General features: G+C 44.3%; 2 protein-coding genes across 7 annotated transcripts in view; one reads left to right on the top strand and one right to left on the bottom strand.

The window, feature by feature from the left end:
* Positions 1-29: 29 nt before the first annotated feature.
* On the top strand, positions 30-7,239 carry FNDC5 (fibronectin type III domain containing 5). 2 transcript variants are annotated; one of them, XM_026457230.1, is made up of 5 exons: positions 30-673; positions 1,167-1,365; positions 1,714-1,803; positions 4,684-4,817; positions 5,714-7,239. In XM_026457230.1, the coding sequence occupies exons 2-5, from the start codon at positions 1,182-1,184 to the stop codon at positions 5,750-5,752; spliced, it is 447 nt and encodes a 148-aa protein (XP_026313015.1). In that variant the 5' UTR covers positions 30-673; positions 1,167-1,181; the 3' UTR covers positions 5,753-7,239. The 2 variants fall into 2 exon arrangements, with proteins under 2 accessions (XP_026313015.1, XP_026313014.1); XM_026457229.1 differs by having other exon boundaries at positions 4,684-7,239.
* A 3,381-nt stretch (positions 7,240-10,620) lies between these two features.
* S100PBP (S100P binding protein) overlaps positions 10,621-25,831 on the bottom strand; it is a 43,398-nt gene continuing 28,187 nt past the window's right edge. For 3 of the 5 annotated variants that reach the window (XM_023232277.1, XM_023232278.2, XM_023232279.2), the window contains exons 6-7: positions 16,313-16,400; positions 10,621-13,580 (exon numbers count right to left, since the gene is read on the bottom strand). In XM_023232277.1, coding sequence (XP_023088045.1) covers positions 13,466-13,580; positions 16,313-16,400 — 203 coding nt within the window. In that variant the 3' untranslated portion in view covers positions 10,621-13,465. The remainder of the gene's footprint in view (positions 13,581-16,312; positions 16,401-25,831) is intronic. The other 2 variants (XM_023232281.2, XM_023232280.2) reach the window with 1 other exon arrangement.

Raw genomic sequence — 25,831 nt, forward strand, 5'->3', positions numbered from 1 at the left:
CAGACTCTTCCCCAGGCTTCATTCTGCCTGGCCCACCACAATTCTGGGGATACTTCTGTTCTTCTCATTTCCAGCCCAGGGCTCACCCCAGCCTGACACTTCTTGATCTCTGGGTCTTTCTCCTTCGCTCAAGGTCACTCATTGGACAGGGCAGTATTGTCAAAAGAGCACTGGACTGGGAGTCCTTTGGTCTGCTTTTCATCAGCTAACCTTCAGTTTCTGTCCACCTATGTCCCCTCCGTAACTCTCTCCACAACTCTAACCACCCATCCCTTAGATAGGGGCCTGGCCCAGGCCCATCCTTGGACTCCTGGTGGGGCCAGCCTGTGGCCAGCAGGGGCTTCCATCCCAGTTATGAGGAGCCTGGGGCCTCTTGGGCTTGGTTCTTCAACCCACTGAAGAGCCGAGAGCCATGTGACTGGACCCAATCGAGGCCTTAGTTTCTTCCTTCCCCTCCTGCAAGGCCTTCCCCAGGTTTCCCTTTCTTACTTATGAGACAGTGGGTCTGGGCCTCACAACAGGGGATGTTCAGGCTTAGGTGCCTCCCCGTCCCCCAGACAGTCCTTCAGCCCCAGTGAACGTCACCGTCAGGCACCTCAAGGCCAACTCTGCAGTGGTGAGCTGGGATGTTCTGGAGGATGAGGTTGTCATCGGATTTGCCATCTCTCAGCAGGTAATGCTCCACTGTCCTCAGGGGGGAAGGACACATCAGGATAGTAGTGGCAGATGGGGGTAGGAGTATGGCAGTGGTGGTGATGGAGAAACAGAAAGGAAATAGGAACTTGAGGCAAGGGAGATGAACAATTTGGACATACGTCTGAAAATTGGGGCCCCATTCAGACATATGTCTGAAAATTCTCTAGAAGAGAATCAGTCAGTGAGGGAGGGTTCGAAAACTTTCAAGTGGAACACAGAAATTAAGGGCATGGTTTTGATCTCAGAGACATCTGCATTTAGGACCTAGCTTCAGTGCTTACTAGATATGTGGCCTTGGGCAACTTCCCTAACCTCTCTGAACCTGTTTCCTTCCCTATAAAATGGAGATATTGATAGCGGAGGTGATGGAATGAAGATTGTATATGTAAAGGCTTTGTCACCACTGGGAGGTGGGCAGGAGCGGGGCTGGTCACTGAGTGTTGACAGCAGTGACCGGCGCTTGTCTGCAGAAGAAGGATGTGCGGATGCTGCGCTTCATCCAGGAGGTGAACACCACCACCCGCTCGTGTGCCCTCTGGGACCTGGAGGAGGATACAGAGTACATAGTGCATGTGCAGGCCATCTCCGTTCAGGGCCAAAGCCCAGCCAGTGAGCCTGTGCTCTTCAAGACCCCGCGTGAGGCTGAGAAGATGGCCTCCAAGAACAAAGGCAGGCCCGGGTCACTGTTAAGAGGGATGGGGTGGGGTGAGGGGTGGTCAGGACCAGACCAGTGGGTGGCTTGAGGAAAGCTCTGTCTCCTTCCCCTTACCCCCTTCTGGCAAGTAAAGCGGTGCCTGAGAGAGAGAGGGTTCATGCTAGTCCCCGACAAGATGCTGGGCACATAAACTCCCTTTAGACTCGGCCTTTAACTGCCACCCCAATTAGCCATCAGTGCATTCTAGAATGTACATTAGATGTGTGGGCACCTGTAGAAATCAGCACTGTTGTCTTGGGCTTGGCCCTAGAGGAGTGGCTGAGGGAGGAAAGGAGCACTGGACCTAGTGTCTCTCCCGACAGATGAGGTAACCATGAAAGAGATGGGGAGGAACCAACAGCTGCGGACAGGCGAGGTGCTGATCATTGTCGTGGTCCTGTTCATGTGGGCAGGTGAGTCTGGCCTCCGGGCCCTTTTTCTTCCCTTAGCCTCTGAGAAATGGAGAACTCTGACCAGCCCCTTCTCTCACGAATACAAAGGGTAAGGGGTTTAGACATCTCTAAGGTGAAAAGTCTCCAAGTCCTGCCAACAACAGTTCTGGGAACCAGATCTGTTCTCTACCTCACTCTTCACCAAAAAACCCAGCATATTGTTAGCTGCCTTATAGGATTAAATGAGTACTTGCCTTTGCCCTCCCTCAGAAGAGGTTCAGCTTCTTGGGGCTGGACACTTCTACAGGCCCTTTACCTCTGGTCATGGCTACAGCCCTTTTTTCCTCTTCTGGGGTGCTGTGCCTCCAAGGGGTCCAGGCCTGGTAAGCTCAGGGGAAGTCACTGCCTGGCCTTGGGACATTCTCCTAACCTACTCACCCTTCTAGACCCAGCCACCATGGCTGCAAGACAGCCATGGTAAAAACTCCCTCAATCTGTCCATTAGAATGGCCCTCCTGCTTCTACACCCCCATGGCATACTGTTCACTCCTCTCTTTAGCCTTTCATATGTAAGTTAGTTGGGCTCTTGTCTCTTTCCTTTACCTGTGGTCTGTGAGCTCCCTGAGAATGAAGACCAAGCTTTTTGTTTGTTTTGTTTTTTGAGACCCAGGTTGGAGTGCAGTGGTGCAATCACAGCTCACTGCAGACTTGACCTCTTGGGCTCAAGTGATCTTCATGCCTTAGCCTCCTGAGTAGCTGGGACTACAGACATGTGCCACCATGCCTGGCTAAATTTTTATTTTTTGTAGAGATGGGATCTTGCCTTGCTATGTTGCCCAGGCTGGTAAAGGCCAAGTTTCATTCACCTTTGTACTCAATTCAACCAGCATTTACTGAACAATCACTCCAACCCAAACAGTAGTGCTACAGTCATGACTAAGAAGACCCCTGTGCCTGCAAAGAACTGTCTGGGCGAAGCCAGGCCCGAACTTACTTCTTTTCTTCTCGTTTACTCTTTTAAATTTTTCTTTTTCATTTTCTTGGGCTGAACTTAACTATAATCCAATGTGATGAGTGCTATGATAGTATCATGTAGGAGAGCAGAGGGAATAACTGTGGGTTAGAAATCAGGAAAAACACAGAGGAGATAACATGGGAACTGAGCTTTGAAGGATAAATAGGAGTTCACCAGGCAGCCAAAAGAAGAACAGTGTTCAGGGCATGGTATGTTCAAGAAATAAAGTAAGTTCAGTTTGGTTCAGGGCAGCTGCAATCCAAGAGAGAAGGTGGAATGTGGGGGAGTAAAGGATGGCGAGGCTGTAGACTGGAGTCTTTTGAGGGATTTGAATACTATGCTAAAGCTTTATTAGCATGGTGGTTGAAAAGGCAGGCTGTATTGTAGAAGCATTTGGAAAAAAATGTTCCTTAGGCACACAGAATAACAGGCACTTGGAAAAATGAGGCAAAAACAAAGGGTTGTACAAAAGGGGAGGTTTGCTTATGGTGCGTTATTAGATTTGGCACAGACAGTATTTATATAATCATAACAATATAAACATAGTGAATTAACCCAAAATTGTGATGTAATTTTGTTAGGATAATAGGGAGGGAAGTAGAGGAAGTTGTGATGCTTTATCTGCCCCGGTTGGAAGTCAACAGATTTCTAAAATAGATCAAGAAGTAACATTCTAAATATAGAAGTAAAATTGGGAAAACACCTAGAAGGACTGGAGTTGGCTGCCTTAATACTGTCTGACTTTCAAAAAACATTCTGTTCATGTATTATTAGTTTGATAAAACTAAGCATTTAACAGACTGCAGGCCCTGGAGTTTATGTCCTAGTTCTGCCACTGTGTGACCTTGAGTTAAGTTAGTGAAACTCTCTCTATATCAGTGTCCTCACTTGTACCCTGGGAATGATAATAATAGGTATCCTCACAGAGCTCTGAGGATTAAGTGAGATAGACTATGTCAGTGCACAGCACAGGGCCTGGCACAAGCTCAACAAATGCTATTATTGTTTCTATTTTCCCCTCAAGAAAAACCAGAGCTGTTAAGAGATTTTGTTTGTTTTTCTTTGAGACAGAGTCTCACTCTGTTGCCCAGGCTGGAGTGCAGTGGTGTGATCTCGGCTCACTGCAACCTCCGCCTCCCAGGTTCAAGCTATTCTCCTGCCTCAGCCTCCTGAGTAGCTGGGATTACAGGCACCTGCCACCATGCCCAACTACTTTTCGTGTTGGCCAGGCTGGTCTCTATTTCCTGACCTCGTGATCCACCCACTTTGGCTTCCCAAAGTGCTGGGATTGCCGGGCACTGTGGCTCATGCCTGTAATCTCAGCACTTTGGGAGGCTAAGGTGAGCAGATCACCTGAGGTCAGGAGTTCGAGACCAGCCTGACCAACATGGAGGAAACCCCATCTCTACTAAAAATACAAAATCAGCCAGGCGTGGTGGTACATGCCTGTAATCTCAGTTACTTGGGAGGCTGAAGCAGGAGAATCACTTGAACCTGGAAGGCAGAGGTTGCAGTGAGCTGAGTTGGTGTCATTGCACTCCAGCCTGGGCAACAAGAGTGAAACTCCATCTCAAAACAAAACACAAAACCAAAGTGCTGGGATTACAAGCGTGAGCCACCGCGCCTGGCCGTTGTCAGAGGTTTAAAGGAAAGGAGGGGAGGAGATATGATCAGACGCATATTGTAGGAAGATCAGCGTAGCAGCAGTGAAAGGGGTGGCTCATGAGGGCACAGGTGAAAACAGGAGCCAGAGGGCAGAGGGAGGGTGCTACAGTAGTGCAGGTGAGGCACAATCAGGAGAGACCATTGGCAAGCACTAGTGGGAAAGAAGCAGGGGAGGCAGGAACCCAGGCCCTGGCCTCTGACTGCTCACTTGTCCCCCTCAGGTGTCATCGCCCTCTTCTGCCGCCAGTATGACATCATCAAGGACAATGAACCCAATAACAACAAGGAAAAAACCAAGAGTGCATCAGAAACCAGCACACCAGAGCACCAGGGCGGGGGGCTTCTCCGCAGCAAGGTGAGGGCAAGACCTGGGCCTGGGTGGGCCACCCTGTGCCTTGTGCTCTGGTAATCCCTGGACTGAAGAGGGGGTCAGCTCGAGGCCTGGCATGGCGACAGCTGGGCAGAGCCAGACTTGGCTGCTGCCTGTGTGACACAGGGACACTGCAAGTTGATTTTGGATCCTCTCCTTTTGCAGGGTGCCAGGGTCCAGTGGTGATTTGAAAAAAAAAAAAAAAGCAGTGAATGGGGAGGGCAGAATTCTTGGTCGGCGCGGGACAACAGGAATGGGGTGTCTGGCTCATTCCTGCTCCTGCTGTGCCTTGTGACCTTGGGCAGGTGCTTTACTGCTGTACTTTCATTTCCTCTTCTGTAAAACAGATATGAAAATCTTTTCAGTGCTTGCCCTGAGCAGCTAAGAAGACAGACAGTAGAGAATGTGAGAGGATCTCATGATCTCATGGTTCTGACGATGATTATCCAACAAACATCTGGCCCTCTCTACAGCTCCTCTTCCCTCCATCTCCTTGTACCCTCTGGCTTACTGTCCTCTCTCTGGAGCACTTTCCTGAAGCCTTTTATTAACGCCCATCTCCAGAAGCACCTCAACAATGTCAGTGGCTGAGGCTGCACTCAGAGGGATGACTGCTGGGGGTAAACTGGGTGCCAGGGGCCATGGGCTCAGGACCCAGTCTTGGCCATTCAGTTGAGTGAGGCTGAAGGCTGGGTTTGAAAAGGCAGAAAGACAAGACATCCAGGCAGGGCTTCTCTTTTCCTTCCACAAGGGACAAGAGCCTGGCTTATTTAGGCTGCAGCCCTGCTGCTCCTCCCTTCCTTCTTCTGTCCTCTGTTTCCAGCCTTGCAAGAAGTCTATTCAATTAGTCCTGGCCGCTTCTCTCATTTTTTTCCTCCCAGTTTCCAAACAAGCCCTCAGTGAACATCATTGAAGCGTGACTGCCTGTCTGCAGAGAGAAGGATTCCATTTTTCTTCTCAGCTGGTCCCCGGGCCCACAGGCACAGGGAGAGGGACGACTGCAGCAGCGGGGAGGAGGTGCAGCTAGCTGCAGTTTTCTCTTCTCCTTGCCCTAGTCAGATGAAGGAGGCTGAACTACAAACCCAAATTCTGCAAAAAATAAAATAAAAATAAGCCACAAAACTAAAAGGCCTGGCCCCATTCTGGAAAAGGCAAAGCTGCATGAGACACAGCCTTCTGCCTCCTTGCCTCTCCTGGACTGGCTTCCCCTTTGAGAAAATGCACAAAGCCCTGGGAGATGACAAGCACGAGGACTGACGCAAGCTGTGTCTTTCAGACCAAGGAACATCAGAGAAGCTGTGGGGCTGCCTGCCATGCAGGATCATGGCTGCCATCAAGCCTTTTCTGGATCCAGCCATCAAGGACATGTTTGTGGTATGATACACACCTTTGCAAGTGTGTAAGATGTTACCTGGTTTGTGTCTTTTGGAAAACAAAAATCAGAAGGCCGCACTCTAGAGGGCAGAGAGATTCCCCCGAAGACTGAGCTGGTTGCCTGCATCCTCTATCTTCTTTGACCCTTATGACTGTAAGATCATCAGTTCGGGGTCTTAGGAAGACCTGGAAGGTACTGGTCTAATTTATTTAGGAAGTATCTCTTGGAATTTCAGAAATGCTAGCTTGGACAACTGAAAAGTCACATCACATCTGGCATTCTGGGGGTTACTAAAACACCCCTTCTGGAGTGGAAGCTGCTGGAAGGCAGGCCCGAGCCATTCACCACAGACAGGAAGAGCAGCCCTGGCTATCACCACTGGCCTCTGGGGTCTTCATATCTTGCCATCTCATCCAGGGTTCCGTGAAAGTTACCCAGGGTCCTCATGTCCTTCCTTAGAGCCTGAGTGGTGTGAGGTGACAGGTCTCTCTCTCCACTGCCCCTTTCTGGCTTAAAAAAATGGTGCTTGATGAGGGAAGGTAGACTCTTTCCTAGGACTGACGAGTTATGGCCACCAGATACCTGCATGGGAAGAGGTGGGCCTCTGCATCTTCCACTGGCGGCCAAGGATGGGTGTGGGTGAACCACACCTAGCACAAGCCTGGTACTCAGTAAATATTTGTTGAAATGAATAAGAGCATCGGTCCCCAAGCCAGAGAGCCAGAAGCCATCACCCAATGACCGCCCCTTCCTTCCGGTCTACAAGAGCTCTCAAGGCTGGGTCTGCCACCACTCTGCTTTGCCCAAGTGTGGCAGCACTGGGGAGGAGAGACAGGATAAAGGGCAGATGTCAGCAATACTAAGGGCTTCCTCATGGGAGGGCATGAGGCTCCACTCATTGTCTTGTGACTTCCATCCCTGCTGAATGGGGCTGCAAGGCCAAGGCTCCTTAGGGGAGAGGTCCTTACCTCTGATCCACTTAGAGCAATAACCACTTTTTAAATGTAAAATAAAAAGACAAATGAAAAGGCACATCCTTGTCTTCTGGTAAATGCCCAAATGTTGCCCTCTTTTTCTGGCAATTGGCAGCAAGTCAGGATGTGTGGAGGAGGGAGTCAGTTCTCTCTCTCCATTTTGGCCTGCAGCTTCTTAGGGACATGCCTGCCAGCCAAGTTGGAGTTGGAAGGGAAATCTCAAACAGATGGGGGTGCACGTGTAGGAGAAGAAAATAGCTGCTCCATCATCCTATGACTGAGGCTCCCCCCAACCAAGCTTGGGCTGCCTTACTAGATAGGTATGCAGGCTGGTACTCAGTTTTTAAAACAAAGGGTTTTCCCCACTGGATGGGGCTGGGTGCTTTTCCTGGCCAAAGGAATGCAATTCCCCTTTCTCCCTAGGGTAAGGAAGGAGTGAAGGGGAACAGCAAAAGCTGCTTCCTGCAGCTCAGTGTTCACAGCCTGCTGTTCTAGGCTGTTAAAGGAACACCATTATGATCCCAACAGCAGACTTTCTGAAAGAGTAATGATGATATTAGCCAAGGAGCAAAAACCAGTAAATGGGGCACCTCAAACATTTCCTGTCCAGAGCCAGGAAGAGCTTGGAAAGAAAATGTCTGGTGAGCAGGGCTTAGTTGACTGTTTTAGAAGGTTCTGAAAGCAGAGGGAAAGAACGTTTTAGAGGCTGCACAGCAAAGTAGGAAACTGAGTTGCACACTGAACTCTAACCCAAACCTCAAAGAGGTATTTCCTAGGCCCTCTGTACCCATCTAGTGCCAAATGATGGAAAAGCCCCGAAGTCAGCACTAGGTATAGTATAGTCAGTGGGGCTCAGGGAGCTCTGCTAATGGGGGTTTCCTGTCTTCAACTTAATCTGTGCCTGTGGTACATCATAAAGGGTAATGACAGAAAAAGAGGTAACACTCTTGGCTTAGATAAAAATCCATTACCTTTACCTCCCTAAACTCCCAATTGTGTAACAATTGAGCCTTCCCTGAATCTACTGTAGTTGCAAAGTCGAACCCTACACAGCTAGACTTGGGATGTGATCCTTTCACCACCATCACATAGATCCACGGACATTTTCTCACAACTGTGGAAAGACACAGGCAGGTCTCTGAGACCAAGAGACCTTACTCGCAGACTACAGCAGGCCTGTGGGAGAAATGTTGGTCTGAGAAGCAGGAGACCCTGCTTTGTAATCACCTAACACCTCAAGCAAGTTAATTCTCTGAGGTTAGGTCTTGGTGTCCTTATCTGCCAAAAACAGAGAATTTAGAAGATTCCCAGACTCTACCTACTTCCTACAATAGGAGCCAAGGTGCATCCTCCTAGGAACATGAGGGAAACCTCAGGGTCTGAGGGGAGGAAGACAGACTGGGGAGTGTTCCTATGAGGCAAGAGTCCTTTTCTCCTCCTACTCTTGTCCCCTAGTTTTTCAGAATGGGCCTTCTCAAGAATCCATTTTTAAGAGTTTTGGTTCAACCCTTAACAAAAATGTGCAAAATCTCACCAACCCATTAATATGATGCTTTAGATTTATTTCTGATTCTCTTTAAACCTATGTGACGGTTACTGGAACTTGCACTTAAGAAGTAGCCTCCAAGAACAAATTGCTTCTATAAATGGGACACCCTGCTCACCGTCCTCCCTTGCCCAGCTCCATCAAGCTCCATCGGTACAAAATATTACCAAACCTTCAAATGTGACTTGAAGTGGAAGGAAAACTTTGTATACAAATAGTTCCTAGTCAGGTGCAGTAGCTCATGCCTGTAATCCCAACACTTTGGGAGGCCAAGTTGAGGCCAGGAGTTCAAGACCAGCCTGGCCAACATGGTGAAACTCTGTCTCCACTAAAAATACAAAAATTAACCAGGAGTGTTGGCGCACACATGTAATTCCAGCTACTCAGGAGGCTGAGACATGAGAATCACTTGAACCCAGGAGGCGGAGGTTGCAGTGAGTCAAGATCGCGCCATTGCACTCCAGCCTGGGCAACAGAGCGAGACACTTTCTCAAAACAAATAGTTCCTTAGTGATGTATTTCAGGACTATCCCTTAGACTGCTTTAAAGGTTATCCAAAATATTATATTCCACCCCCTTCTCAATGGGTGCTGGGAGGGCCAGATTTTCCGTCTGTGGCATGTCCCAGTTGTCACAGGGGGAGGACAGGTGGGGAGGAAGGACAAGGCGGGAGCCTGTTCATTTAGGAATTCCACCACTGACCAGCTGATACTTCCTGTGACACGTGGATTTTTTTTTTTTTTTTCTGACAGGTGCTCTGGCATATAAAGCAAGCATCCACTAAAACCAGCTTAGGAAAAATTGTTTTCTCTTAGAAAAGCAGAATACTAAGAGAAGCAGGGAACTCCACTTTCTAGCTTTAGGTAGTTGGGTTTTTTCTTCCAATAAAAGCTCAAAATAGGCTAATTAGAGAACGACCCCATTCCTCTTGGAGAAGGTCCATTTCTCCTTTTCCTCTTCACTTTTCTGTAATGTAAAATGAACAAAAGATCCTATCTACATCTGATAGGAACAAAACAGATATGCATAGGTTAAGGAGAGTACCTCAGATTGAGACAAGAATGGTAAGTTGCTGAGTACTTCGCAAACTTGCATTGAGTCTTTTGCATGGACTCAATACTATATTTTATCTAGAATTTATAGACAAAACTTATAGCACAGCAGGCCAGACAGCATGGCTAAACATGTTGTTACTTGTTCTCTCAGCATGAACTCAGATTTTTAAAGCACTGGCTAACATAGGTGACAAGTTATTATCACCTTCCCTTTTCTCCTTGCTTCTGGGGGTAAGTCTAAGAAGCTTTGGTTCACGAAAGGGATCTAAGGAACACTATGTCTCCCACATCTACCCACACTTATCCAATCTTCACCCAGTTTTTAGGAGCCGCAGTTTCTTGAGAAACTGGGTTATGAACAACCATCAATTCTGTATCACTGATTCTGGTTTCTTACATCCCCTTCAAAGAGAGAATGCTCTGGGATAGCATGGCTTCTTCCCTAATCAGTGCTAACTCTGGAGAAGCAGAAATAGGGAGGCCAACCACACAGCCATGGGAAGGAATAAAAGGCAATGCCTGCCTGATCAGGGCTGAGCCATCTTCCCCCTCTGCAAAAACTGAGGCATAATGATATTTCAGGCTGTCCCTATGTCAGGCTCCTGACATGCACCACAGGTAGCTGCAAATCCCAATCAATTTCAACATTTCTTAACTGCTAGAACACCTTTCTCAACACTGTAATTTACCTTCAAAAGAATAGGGAGCAAGCACCCTCGCCTTCCCAGTACCACATTCTACTAACTGCCGCCCCCCTCCCCACCCTACTAACCTACCTACGCAAAGGAAGAAGGCAAATAACCCTCCATCGAAGCCTACGACAGACCGCCACAGTACATATGTCACTGACGAAGAACTTTTATTTCTTTTTAATGACATTAAACACAACTGCTACAAGAGAAAAAACATGATAAAGAGGAGGCACCAAACTTCAGTTTCATAATTGAAACTGACAACGCAAGTAAATCAGGGCCTGCATTAGAAACTACAGGTTATTTCAGGCTCCTTACTTATAAGTAAACAATGTAAACAGCATATTTTTACTCTGCTTTGTCAAGACCCCCATGGTGGGAATGTCATCATGGATGAAGAAAGCAGTTAAATGCACATAACACTTACTTAAAAAATAATACAGCAAGAATTCCAACTGCAATATTAGACTTAGAGGCCAACACCAAATATAAGAGATATCCAGCTTTGAAAAGAGATGAAAACTCCAGATTCTACCCACTACCATCTTTAAGGCGAACATGCCAGATAATGAGTTTTCTTTGGCTTTGTTTTTTCTTCTTAAAGAATACCATGTTAACCACTAGAGAACAGCTCTCTCCTCCCCCAGTCCAACAGATTTAATTAAGCTGCTAAAGCTTTGGAAAAACAGAATTATTTGAGCTAAGAGGAAATGTGATTGTCACATTTTCTAGTTAACCTGTCACTCATTTGATTTGGCAAAGGCAGTGCTCCTATTACACATTCAGTCTCAAAACCACATATACCAGGAGGGCAAGAACATGAGTCTTAGATTTTTGCCTAAGCAAAATCCTGTCCCTTCAGTCCTTGGGTTTTCTGTAGGGAACTAGACAGCTGCAATGCTAGCTATTCCAACTACATTTAATTTTAACTATGCTGTGGTCCCAAAGGTGGATGTTTGGCATGTCTCACTCCACCAACCTAATTCAGGGCAGCCTGGAGAAGTGACCGATGTAGTAAATGCCAAGTAGGCTAACTAAAATAATAGCTTTCAACAACTGCCTTTAAATAGAACTTCTCCTTTGCATTTTGGCCCCAGAATTTAAACCAAATGTTCAAGGAAAAGCAAATCCTTGACTGGATAAAAACAGTAAACACTTAGGGACATTCACCCAAATTTATTGTTGGCTTAAATGACCAAGCTTTCCCCAAGTCAGTTTCTAAAGTGGGGTAGGATGTTTAGAATGCGTTACTTACACAGAAAGATGGGATTGATGAAATCACAAAACCAGACAGAGGCTACAGCAACTATGAACAACCTTCACAGAGAATGAACAACAGCACAAATGCCAGACTGCAAAACTTCCCAAAATGATGTCTACAGCTATCTGTAGAGAATAATCGGCCAGGTGCGGTGGCTCATGCCTGTAATCCCAGCACTTTAGGAGGCCGAGGTGGGCGGATAACCTGAGGTCGGGAGTTCAAGACCAGCCTGACCAACATGGAGAAACCCCGTCTCTACTAAAAAATACAAAATTAGCCGGGCATGGTGGCACATGCATGTAATCCCAGCTGAGACAGGAGAATCCCTTGAACCCAGGAGGCGGAGGTTGTGGTGAGCAGAGATCGTGCCATTGCACTCCAGCCTGGGCAACAAAAGTGAAACTCCGTCTCAAAAAAAGAAAAAAAAAAAAGAAAAAGAATAACCAACTCCTAAGATATCCATTAAGACAGATGCAGTCTGTCAACTTTGGTTAGAATACCAAACCTTAAGATCAGGTAATGCTTTTTGTGCACAGGCTTAGTCACAACTATATTACATCCATGTTAGCATCTATGTGAAACTAGGTATCAGGGGCTTGACCAAATGAGATGGTAACATCTAGGGTCTAAAGACACCTCTTGTTAACTAATAATGGAGACAAAAGAGTGCCTTTCCACACTCTCCCACAGAATGGAGGTTCCCTAACTAACACTCGTACTTAAAGTTGGGGTTCAGCAAATGAAACTAAATACCAACTGACACCACAATAGCACTAGCCTGCCCTAGAGTCAAGACTCTGAGTGGGCAGCTCTAAAGAGAGGAAGGAGGCCATCGTGAAGAGGCATATCCATGTCTAACAGGTTACAAGAATACTGCCACTAGAATACTAACGAGCAGAGTGGTCACTGTGGGGTAAAAAGAAAAAGGAAAATCCTTGAAGAAAGACAAAGGAGACAACCAGTCTCAAAACCACAAGGTATTATAAGTCTTCTGTCAAAGTAAGATGTATAAGATTTGTAAACACTATTGTGCAAAATAAGTTCAATAAAGAATGAAAAGAATTCCCCCCTGCCCCCTGCCAAAAAAAAAAAATCAAGGCAGCTAGTACATACAGAAGGAAGAGGAGAGGATTTACTATTTTAATTTGTCCTTTCAATAGGATTTTTCTCCCGCTCCAACCTACTTATAATGTCCTGGATTGCCAACTTTAAAATACTGACAGGTATTCAGAGGATTCAAATAAAAAAGTAAGAGGGATTGTTAAAAGTAACTTATATCCATTCACAAGTCATGTAACACTGGCTCACAGCCTGGTAAAGAATCTCTTCCTTATGGGAGACTGAACAATGATTCTTTGAGGTACCAGAAGTAGACTTTGCCTTTGCAGAGAGGTGGGTCTTCTGCTTGAGCCTGGGTGTTCTGGCTTAATGCTGGCTTTCAGAAGGCAGCTACCTTCAATTTAAATTAAAAAAACAAAAAAACTATACCAACCAAACATTTGCTTAAACACAGACACACACACACACACACACAATATCAGGAGGGACTTCATACAAAAAAATTCAAGTCAGCAATGGGCACTTCCAAAAGGTGACGGGTTTTTTAAATTAAAATCTGTGAAAAATAAAATTCAAAATCGGCAAAGCACAAAACAGCAAAAGAACATGAAATGCTGCTCCAAGTAGGACCCTGGGTGTAGGGACCTTTGTTGCTGATGGGATGAGACAAATTAACTGTACGAGAAGTCTGGGAGACGCTGGAACCGATGGTGGCTTCGCATGTTCCTGTCAACCCACTGAGTCAGACTGTATCTTTGCAGATGTTTCTGTCGGCGGGCGTAGTTTCTATCAAGAGAGGGAGAGTACAAACAGGAAGGCTATTTCAACTAGAATGGCTGTGCACCAAAAAAAGGCCAGCACAATAATTTTAAGAAAATCTTTACTTCTGGAAATCAGGTATTAATTTTATATTTCAATTCTCGCAATTTTAGAAATTTTATACCATTTTATTTATATGAACACCACACCATAAGTGCTATTTCTTTCCAACTCCCAAAGCCACCTAATTCCCATAGGCAGTATGGTGATATGTGCCATATACACAATGCTCTAAGGAAAACTAATGTAGAATAATGTTTAAGTAGGGGAGGAAAAAAAAAAACATTTTCTTCCTCCAGAAGAATTTAGGATAGGATCTACATTTCATTGTTTGCATCAGACCTGCACCTCCAGAAGGACCTCATTGTCTGACACAGCTCAAGGTTGCTCAGGACACAGCAGTTAAAATTAGAATAAATTCCCAGAAAGGTAAGTCATCATGTGAGTATCACATTGCAAGTTGAGACTGAAAAATTAACAGCACAGACTCAAAGTAAAGTTTCTTAGTTATGTGCTGGGCTGGGGTTCTGAGCAAGACACTCTAAGATAATTTGATCGCATTTTTGACTCTAAAAGTGCTCCTAATAACAATCTAGGAAACTTTCTGAAGATATGGATTCTAAAATTTAAAAAAGAAAAAGAAAAAACAAACAAATACAGATATGGATTCTTGGCTTCTCCCTCCTCCCAGACTTAATGACTTAGAATACCTGGAATCAGGATACAAACATCTGTATTTTTAGATATCTCCGCAGGTGATTATGAGTAGTAGCCAGGGTTGAAAATAACTGTAACAGTACCTGATATTTATCTATCCCTATATGCAAGTACTTGCTGAATTCTTTAAATACCTCTCCTCACTTAATACTGTGACAATCCTACTAGTATTTTCATTAAGTCCTTGCATAGGTAAGGAAATTGAACCTCAGGTTAATAACTTACCCAAGGTCATACAGTAATGTAAGTAGAAGAACCTGGATTTGAATTCACATCTGACTCCAGAATTTATCTAATAACAATTACACTATACTGCCTTTCCTTCTGAGAAATGATATAATTTTGACAACTACAGAGGGAAAATGACCGTAAAGGCCCTAAAGCAAGAGGCAGAGTATTAGGAGATGAGGTTGGTGAACATAGGTCAAAGCATATAGGCTTTAGTAGGGGATTACAAGAATGGGAAGATGTGAGATGGGAAGCCACTAGGAAATATTGAGCAAATCTGACTGATGCTTTAAAAGAATCTCTTTCTTTGGCTGCTGAGTTGTGAACAGTGCACTGGCAAGGAGGGCATTTAGGAGACTTGCAACAATCCAGGTCAAATGATGAGAAATAGTTAGGCTTTGGATATACAGCTGCCCCTCCATATCCATGGGTTCTACATCCATGGATTTAACCAACCATGGGTCAAAAATAGTCAAAGAAAAAAAATGGATGCTTGCATCTGTACTGAACATGTATAGACATTTTTTCCTTGTCATTATTTCCTAAACAATACAGTATAACAACTATTTGCATAGCATTTATACTGTATTAGTTATCATAAGTAATCTAGAGATAATTTAAAGTATATGGAAGGATGTGGACAGGTTATGCAAACACTATGGCATTTTATATAAGGAATGTAAGCATCTGGGGATTTTGGTATCCAAAGAGGGTCCTGGAACTAATCCCTCATGAATACCAAGGACAACTGTATATACAGAGCCTATGGGATTTGCTGGTAGACTGAATATGGGGTGAGAGAGAAAAGAGTAAAAGATGATTCCAAGGTTTTTGAGTATCTGAATCAAAGTAACTGAATAAATTTGTACAGCCACACTGCATCAAGAATCCAGAGAACTGTAATACTGAATTTGAGTCTTAAAAAAAAAATTTCAGAAGATTTCAGAATTAGGAAGGTCCTTTGACACCAAGTTGCAAAGCTAGTATTAGAACTCAGGTTTCCTGAATTTCAGTCCAGTTTTTGTTTTGTTTTTTGAGACAGGGTCTTACCCTGTTGCCCAGGCTGGAGTGCAGTGGCACAATCACTGCTCATCACAGCCTCAAGCTCCTGGGCTTCAAGCAATCCTCCTCTCTCAGGCATTCTCAGGGACTACAGACACATACCACCATGCCCGGTTAAGTTTCTGTATTTTTTGTAGTGATGGGGTCTCACACTGGCCAGGCTGGTCTCGAACTCCTGGGCTCAAGCAGTCCTCCTGCCTTGGCCTCCCAAAGTGCTGGAATTATAGGCGTGAGCTACTGTGCTCAGCCTCAGTCCAGTTCTTATTCCATTATACTGCATCACTTTATTCACCCTGCCTCTTGAATTAAGCAATTCCAACCCCTACTCCCCACTACGTTCCTCCTGCAGCCAAATTTCACCCTTTTGTTTTTAGATGGAGTCTCGCTCTGCCACCCAGGCTTGAGTGCAGTGGCACCATCTTGACTCACTGCAACCTCTGCCACCGGGATTCAAGCAATTGTCCTGCCTCAGCCTCCTAAGTAGCTGGGACTACAGACACTCGCCACCACGTCCGGCTAATTTTTGCATTTTTGGTAGATACGCAGTTTCGCCATGTTGGCCAGGCTGGTCTCAAACTCCTGACCTCAAGTGACCCACCCACTTTGGCCATCCAAAGTGCTAGGATTACAGACGTGAGCCACCGCGCCCAGCCATTCTACCCTTTTCCATCTTCTTCTAATCACCCACTCACCGCGTGGTGAGGTCCGAAGGATGCTGCCATTTTGAGTGCTGCATATGATGAACTTGATCCATCAAGGCACAAAGCTCCCCGGAGATACCTGTGATACAGAGGGATCAGTGGTTAGAAAACAGCTGAGTGAACTACTATGTCAGCCAACATTAAAGTATGTGCTTTCAGGGAAAGAGAAAAAAGGCACTGTTCTCAACAATATATACTTATGATTATCACAAGCAGTGAGCACAGAAACTATAAACCAGAATGGGGAGATTGCTCTTGGAGGGTGAAAGTGAAGCAATAGTGGCAGCCACCATTCATTCATTCAACACTTAGCTCCTACAATATACAGGGAACTTTACTTGTCCCTAGGAATATGGCAGTGAACAAGACACTGCCTCAATGAAGTTTATACAGGAGACAGATGATTCCAAAGTGGTGTGATAAATGCAGTGACAGAAATACAGACTGCTATAGAGACTGGGGGGTGGGGGTTAGGGAAAGCCCCCTCCAAGGGGAGTAACTATAGCAGGGATCTAAAGGATGTATAAAATTAGTGAGGCAAAGAGGGGTAGGAGGTTAGATGTCCAAGAGATAAGTTAATACAAAGCCCCAGAGACAAAAGACAGCAAATACATTCAAGAAACAAGAGGAGTTTAGAACAGATGGAGGTAGGCGCTCTTTGCTAACAAGAAAAATTGCTAGATGCAATTTCTCAAACACCTGGGATCCTGGCAGTGTACTAGACACTTTACATATTATCTTACTTAATTCTAAAAAAAATCTTATATGGAGATAGATGCTATTAATATCATTTCAAAGATGGGAAACTATGGCTCAGGGAGGTGAACTTGCCTGAAATTCTTTTTTTTTTTTTTTTTTTTGAGAGAGTCTTGCTCTGTCGTCCAGGCTGGAGTGCAATGGTGTGATTTTGGTTCACCGCAACCTCTGCCTCCCGGGTTCAAGTGATTCTCCTACCTCAGCCTCCTGGGTAGCTGGGACAACAGGCGCCTGCCACCATGCCCGGCTAATTTTTGTATTTTTAGTAGAGATGGGGTTTCACCATGTTGGCCAGGCTGGTCTCCAACTCCTGACCTCAAATGATCCACCCACCACGGCCTCCCAAAGTACTGGGATTACAGGCGTGAGCCACCATGCACCGCCCTGAAATTCTTGATGACCCAGGATTCAATTAGCTCCTGTGTGACTCCATGTCCTTGCCACTATGCAATAATGCTAATTTTGCACTTAACCGTTGAGACTTAGGCTAAAACTCAATAGAAGCAGAAATAAAACACTAGTTAGGAAACAATTTCCCTAGATCAGTGGTTCGCAAATTTTAACATACATTATAACCAACTGGAGGTATTATAAAACAGATTGCTGGGCCTAGCCTACAGACTTTCTGATTATACATAATCAGAAAACTGCAGATCTGGGTAGGGCCTGAGAATTCGCATTTCAAGCAAATTCCCAAGTGATGCTGATGATGGTGATCTGAGAACCACATTTTTTTTTTTTTTTTGGGGGGGGTGGGGGGGGGTACGAGATGGAGTCTCACTCTGTCACCCAGACTGGAGTGCAGTGGTGTGATCTCGGCTCACTGCAACCTCCTCCTCCCAGGTTCAAGTGATTCTCCTGCCTCAGCCTCCTAAGTAGCTGGGATTACAGGAGCCTGCCACCACGCCTGGCTAATTTTTATATTTTTAGTAGAGACAGGATTTCACCATGTTGGCCAGGCTGTTCTTGAACTCCTGACCTCAAGTGATCCACCACCTTGGCCTCCCAAAGTGCTGGGATCACAGGTGTGAGTCACTAAGTGTGGCTGAGAACCACACTTTGAAAATCAAAGCCCTAGACAGTGGAGACTTTTCAGCTAGTTTACATGTTTTTCATTACCTTATCTCCTGTGCTTTCGGGAATCAAGAGCAGTCTCAGTAGGCTACAGACTCATATTTTCAAGTTCTAGTAAAAGTAATGTAACTTTTAGGATAAATATAATTTATCTGAAGCCTCAAAAAGTAAAGCTTTGTAGAAAAAGTATACTATATACTTTGGAGTTAGGCAGAGTTGAGTTAAAATTCCAGTCCATCAATTAGCTCTGTGACCCTGGGCAAATTATTTCACTTCTTCAGGGCTCACTACTCATCTATGAAAAGCAGATAATACAATTTAGCTTGAAGCTGAGTTTTAGGAATATTGTACATAAAAGACCTTGCACACTGCTATGGCACACAGCATGTGTGCAGTGAGTGCTATTATGATGTTAGCGCCTCAGGCCTATGTTAGCTTGCAAAGACTCTGCAAATCCTGTGAAATTTTAAGGAAAAACTTTTATTTTTATTTTTATTTTTTTTTGAGACGGAGTCTCGCTCTGTCACCCAGGCTGGAGTACAGTGGCCAGATCTCAGCTCACTGCAAGCTCCGCCTCCCGGGTTCACGCCATTCTCCTGCCTCAGCCTCCCGAGTAGTTGGGACTACAGGCGCCGCCACCTCGCCCGGCTAGTTTTTTGTATTTTTAGTAGAGACGGGGTTTCACTGTGTTAGCCAGGATGGTCTCGATCTCCTGACCTTGTGATCCGCCCGTCTCGGCCTCCCAAAGTGCTGGGATTACAGGCTTGAGCCACCGCGCCCGGCCGGAAAAACTTTTATTAAATGGATCCATCCACACACAAACTATGACATTTTATGGCACTCAAATATTTTTCTAACCATAACACTTTTTAGGAAAAATTTATAGATTTCATTAAAAGTTTCTCTACTGTTAAAAAAGCACGACCAAATGAAAGATAACTGACAAAATGAAAAATATATTTGAAACATACTTGGCAAAAGTTTAATGTCCTTTATCTACAGTCTCTTTATTGAAAAAAAAAAGGTCAAGGGCATGAATATACAACTCGCAAATGATCAATAAACATTACAAAATCAATGTTCAATCTCACTCATATGGAAAGAAAAGGCATTACTGTCACTCCTTGAGAAGGAAATATAAATCAGAAATGAGTTTCCTCGTGAAGGCAAGTAACTTTTGATTAGAAAATTCCTTACTTGCTGGATTTGTAAATCTAAAATCAAAGGTCTCAATTCAAATTGCCTTTCCAATACCCCACTTTCACCTTGCTAGCACTCCACTCCCTGTGATCACCCAAAAAGGACATTTCAACGGGAGGCAGGGGAGGGGAGAATCAGCTTTATAAAAATTTCAAGATACATTTTCCCTACGAAAGCTTCACAGCCGGGCGCGGTGGCTCAAGCCTGTAATCCCAGCACTTTGGGAGGCCGAGACGGGCGGATCACGAGGTCAGGAGATCGAGACCATCCTGGCTAACACGGTGAAACCCCGTCTCTACTAAAAAATACAAAAAACTAGCCGGGCGATTTGGCGGGCGCCTGTAGTCCCAGCTACTCGGGAGGCTGAGGCAGGAGAATGGCCTAAACCTAGGAGGCGGAGCTTACAGTGAGCTGAGATCCGGCCACTGCACTCCAGCCTGGGCGGCAGAGCGAGACTTCATCTCAAAAAAAAAAAAAAAAAAAAGCTTCACAAAGGAGTACTAGCAATATATGGAAATTCTGTGTCCATCAAAATGGAACCACAAGATTATCTATAGAACATGTCCTTCAGCTCACTCATCTCTTATCACCTGCATTTTAGAAAGTTAATCTGGCAATGGAAACTAAAGATAATAAATCGCCTACAAACATATCTATTCACATTAAATGATGAGAAGAATAGCCAGTTAGGCCAAAGGGGCCTAATATTCATATATTTAACTTCTAGGAGTCAAATCCAGCAGCAGCAATTTATAAAATAACACTATATATCGAGCCTGTTTACATAAATAAAGGCACTGTCCTATGTGCTAGTTTATATATATCAATTCATTTATTCTTTACAACAATCCTCTAAGGTATTTTCCCCATTTTACAGACAAAAGTATATAAAACTATAAAGAAACGGAGGCACAGAAAAGTTAACTAATTTGCCCAAGGTCACATATCTAGTGACAAAGTCAGAATTCCAACAATATAAAACTATCACAGGACTGACTTTCCTTAAAAAATTTTCTGGGACCGGCCGGGCGCGGTGGCTCAAGCCTGTAATCCTAGCACTTTGGGAGGCCGAGACGGGCGGATTACAAGGTCAGGAGAGGCTAATACGGTGAAACCCCGTCTCTACTAAAGAATACAAAAAACTAGCCGGGCGACGAGGCGGGCGCCTGTAGTCCCAGCTACTTGGGAGGCGGAGGCAGGAGAATGGCGTAAACCTGGGAGGCGGAGCTTGCAGTGAGCTGAGATCCGGCCACCGCACTCCAGCCTGGGCGACAGAGCCAGACTCCGTCTAAAAAAAAAAAAAAAATTTCTGGGACCAACATTTCATAGTTGAGATTAGAAAGTAAAAAATCATATAGCCATATGTCTAAGGGCTTAATAATCAGATCTCAGCTTATGTACCAAAAAAATTTTAATTTTCCTTAGCACTAGTAACTAACATTGTTAGACTAGTCTAACCCTTATTATTAGTAAGACTTAATGATCTAGGCCGGGCGCGGTGGCTCAAGCCTGTAATCCCAGCACTTTGGGAGGCCAAGACGGGCGGATCACAAGGTCAGGAGATCGAGACCATCCTGGCTAACATGATGAAACCCCGTCTCTACTAAAAAATACAAAAAACTAGCCGGGCGAGGTGGCGGGCGCCTGTAGTCCCAGCTACTCAGGAAGTTGAGGCAGGAGAATGGCGTAAAAAACCCGGGAGGCGGAGCTTGCAGTGAGCTAAGATCCGGCCACTGCAGTCCAGCCTGGGCGACAGAGCGAGACTCCGTCTCAAAAAAAAAAAAAAAAAAAAAAAAAGAAAGAAAAAAAAAAAGACTTAATGATCTAGAGATAATGGGAGCTAACATTTATCAAGTACTTCTTCCGTGCTAGGCACTTTGCTAACTGCTTTACATGTATCCTATAATTTCATTCTAACAGTCACAGATGGTAAACTCTATAACCTCCATTTTATTCACAAGTAAACTGAAGCTTATAAAAAAATACTCTTTCCCAGCACTTTGGGAGGCCAAGCAGGCGGATGGCTTGAGCCCAGGAGTTCAAGACCAGCCTGGGCAACATGGTGAAATCCCGTCTCTACAAAAGTACCCGGGTGTGGCAGTACACACCTGTAGTCCCATCTACTCCAGGGGGCTGAGGTGGGAGGATCCACCTGAGCCCAAGAGGTGGAGGCTGCAGTGAGCCATGATCATACCACTGTACTCTAACCTGGGTGACAGAGCAAGACACTGTCTCAAAAAAAAAAAAAAAAAAAAGAGAGACTTATCTATCATCTAGTAAATCAGAAAAGCCAGGATTCAAACCCAGGTGGGGCTAATAATCCAAAAGCCTCATTTTAGCTTATAGTTTCAATCTCATCTTCCTCCAAATTTAGAGATGCTAACAAGAATGGGAACATTTGAATTTTCTCTTCTCTTCATAGTCTCTAACAGATGGACTTTCTTGGACCAACAATCAGTACCATGGTTTTATTTTAAGTTGTGGCTAAAAGGTGGTAAAGACTGTCCTTTGTTTTGTGACTATGAATGAAATAAAGAAGGGAAAAACCCCCAATATTTCAGGAATGAAGTCAATAATTCATCTAAATCTTAATCTATAAATATGAAGGTGACTGGTTTTGGGGAAACATCCAGTTTAATAACTGTTCTTAAGTTTAAAGTGAATCAATTTTTATATCATAATGGAGGAGGATGGATAATGCTGAGTACCTGCTACGCCAATTCTGACAGGTTTTATAGGACATAACACTTTTTACCACCCACATGACCCTAACTCAATCAAGTGTGGCACATGACCAAAGAACAGAGACTCTCTCAGCTGGCTAATGACCTAATGACCTAGAAGGCTGCCTGGTACCAGCAGGTCATTAAGTAAACCAATCAAATACTCTCCTTTGAAAAGTTAATGTGAGCTTTAGTAACGAGAACAATAGAACAGCACACACGCAGGGCTCTAAGAAGGAAAAACAGTTACTTGAGATAGCTAAATAGCAGCGAAAGTACTGGTCACAGAAACAGATTAGATTAGGGAAAATCCCAATAGGGAAGAGAGGCACACATTTCTTTTTTCTTTCTTTTTTTTTTTTTTTTGAGACAGAGTTTCACTCTTTAGCCCAGGCTGGAGTGCAGTGGCTCAATACTGGCTCACTGCAACCTCCGCCTTCCGGTTTCAAGCGATTTTCCTGCCTCAGCCTCCCGAGTAGTTGGTATTACAGGTACCCACCACCATGCCCGGCTGATTTTTGTATTTTTAGTAGAGATGGTGTTTCACCATCTTGGCGAGGCTGGTCTCGAACTCCTGACCTCGTGATCCGCCCGCCTGGGCCTCCCAAAGCGCTGGGATTACAGGTATGAGCTGTCCCACTTGGTCAGAGGCACACATTTCTGATGGAGCGTGTAGTTCGGCTCTATGGTTAAATCTTTTCACTACGAGGCCTGGTGAAAAGAGTCTCATCTAATCATCTTTTCCTGTAAATCCTTAAGCTCAGTTACTTAAAGGCAATCATAATGTCTCTATTCCATGCAATGTAAAGTACTTAATTCAGGGGAGGGAATGGAGAGAGAAGGAAAGAAAAAATGTGCTACAGGGGACATGGACTACTGCTTTTATAAATAGATTAATAAAATATAAATGAAAAGAAAAAAATAAGTAGAAGGCAAGAATGCAAATGTGTCACCTCTAGGTCAACAAAACTGCGATGATCTAGTAGAAATCTTGACTGATTTTCCTTTCAGGCAAGGCAAAAAGTAAAAGAAACAGGAGTTATTATATAACTCATTTATGAAGTGATACAGGGGATACTGAATGATATATGAATGTCTTCAACAGTCCTGGGAAATTCAGAATCACAATTTATATAACCATTGCTGTTTATAATCTTCAATAAAAACCAAAGCAGATATTTCCACTTTTAGCTAAGATGAATGGGGGACTTAACCTCTCATTATAAGCTACTAGAAACTAGGCAAAATATATCAAACAAGCACTTTCATACTACTGAGAACTGTGATCCCTGAGGGAAGAGAAACAACTGATGTGAGCCTTGAAACTTCTTATAAGTCTATAATTTTTCAAAATAAAAAGCTGTTTAAATGAAGGCAAAATAAACACGTTCTAAATAAAAGCAGAGAGACTTCATCATCAGTAGATGTGCACTACAACAAACATTGTTCATTAGGAAAAAGGAAAATAATACCAAATCGAAACCTGGATCTATAGAAAATAATCAAAAGCACTGAAAATGGTAAGTATGTGAGCACATATAAAAGGCTATTTTTCCCATTTAGATGATGTCTTTAAAAGATAATTTACTGTTATGGCCAGGTGCGGTGGCTCATGCCTGTAATTCCAGCACTTTGGGAGGCAGAGGTGGGCGGATCACCTGAGGTCGGGAGTTCGAGACCAGCCTGACCAACATGAAAAAACCCATCTCTACTAAAAATACAAATAGCTGGGTGTGGTAGCACATGCCTGTAATCCCAGCTTCTAGGGAGGCTAAGGCAGGAGAATTGCTTGAACCTGGGAGGCGGAGGTTGCGGTGAGCCAAGATTGTGCCATTGCACTCCAGCCTGGGCAACAAGAGTGAAACTCTGTCTCAAAAAAAAAAAAAAAAAAGGTAACTTACTGTTTAAGATAAAAATAACATGCCGGGTATGTAATCCCAGCACTTTGAAGGATGAGGTGGGAGGATTGCTTGAGGCCAGGAAGTCAAGACTACAGTGAGCTATAATCATGTTACTGCACTCTAACCTAGGCAACAGAGTGAGATCCCATCTCCGTAATAACAATAATAAATTTAATAAAATAACAAAAATACAACAAATAAGTATAGGCAGTAAGTATGGAGATAAAATGGAATACTAAAAAATACTACAAAAATTAAATGGGTCAGGAAAAGATGAAAGAGGAAACAGAAAATAGAAAACAAGTAACAAGATGGTAGATTTTAATCCAGCCATATGGGATTGTACATTAAATGTAAATGGATTAACATTCCAATTAAAGACTGAGATTGTAAGACTGGGAAAAAAAAAAAAAAAAAAAAGCAAGACCCAGCCACCAATTAAATGCTGTCTATAAGACATCTACTTTAAACATAAAAGTAAGTTAAGGAGGCCAGGAGCGGTGGCTCATGCCTGCAATCCCAGCACTTTGGGAGGCTGAGGCAGGCAGATCACGAGGTCAGGAGTTCGAGATCAGCCTGGCCAACACAGTGAAACCCCCATCTCTACTAAAAAACTACAAAAATAAGCCGGGTGTGGTGGTGTGCACCTGAAATTCCAGCTATTCAGGAGGCTGAGGCAGGAGAATTGCTTGAACCTAGGAGGTGCAGATAGCATTGAGCCGAGACCACACCACTGCACTCCAGCCTGGGTGACAGAATGAGAATCCGTCTCAAATTTTTTTTTAATTAATTAATTAAGGCAAGGCCCAGTGGCTCATATACTGTAATCCTAGCACTTTGGGAGGCCCAGGTGGGTAGATCACTTGAGCCCAGGAGTTTGAGACCAGTGTGGGCAACATGGCAAAACCCCATCTCTACAAAATATACAAAAAATTAGCCAGGCTTGGCAGCACACACCTATAGTCCCAGCTACTTGGGAGGCTGAGGTAGGAGGATCATGAGCCCAGGAGGTTGATGTTACAGTAAGCCATGATTGCATCACTGCACTCAGGCTGGGTACATAGCAAGGCTTTATCTCAAAAAACAACAAAAAAAAAGAAAAAAAGAAAAAGAAAATGAAAACATATCAAAATGTGTGGGATGCAGCTAGCAGTGCCTAAAGGGGAGCCTATGGCTTAAAACGCTTAGAGAAAATAGGAAGTTCTCAGATCAATGATCTGATCTTCCACATTAAAAAGCTAGAAAACAAGAGAAGGCATGGTAACTCATGCCTGTAATTGTGGTACTTTGGGAGGCTAAGAGTTCGAGACTAGCCTGGGTAACAGCGAGATGCCATCTCTATTTAACTTTTTAGAGACAGGGTCTCACTCCGTCACCTAGGCTGGAGTGCCATGACACGACATTGGTTCACTCAGCCTCCTGGGCTCAAGGGTTCCTCCCACCTCAGTCTCCCAAGTAGCTGGGACTACAAGTATGTGCCACCACAATGCTTGGCTGCTGTCTCTATTTTTTAAAAAAGAAAGGTCAGGAGATGGAGACCATCCTGGCTAATACAGATAACATGGTGAAACCCCGTCTCTACTAAAAATACAAAAAAATTAGCTGGGCGTGGTGGCGGGCGCCTGGAGTCTCAGCTACTTGGGAGGCTGAAGCAGGAGAATGGTGGGAACCCAGGAGGCGGAGTTTGCAGTGAGCCGAGATCACGCCACTGCACTCCAGCCTGGGTGACAGAGCGAGATTTCGTCTTTAAAAAAAAAAAAAAAAATCAATCAATCTACGTATGTATGTATGTATGTATGTATGTATCTATCTATCTATCTATCTATCTATCTATCTATCTATCTATCTATCTATCT

This window comes from Piliocolobus tephrosceles, chromosome 1, assembly GCF_002776525.5.
Source record: "Piliocolobus tephrosceles isolate RC106 chromosome 1, ASM277652v3, whole genome shotgun sequence".
Classification (NCBI taxonomy): Eukaryota; Metazoa; Chordata; class Mammalia; order Primates; family Cercopithecidae; genus Piliocolobus; species Piliocolobus tephrosceles.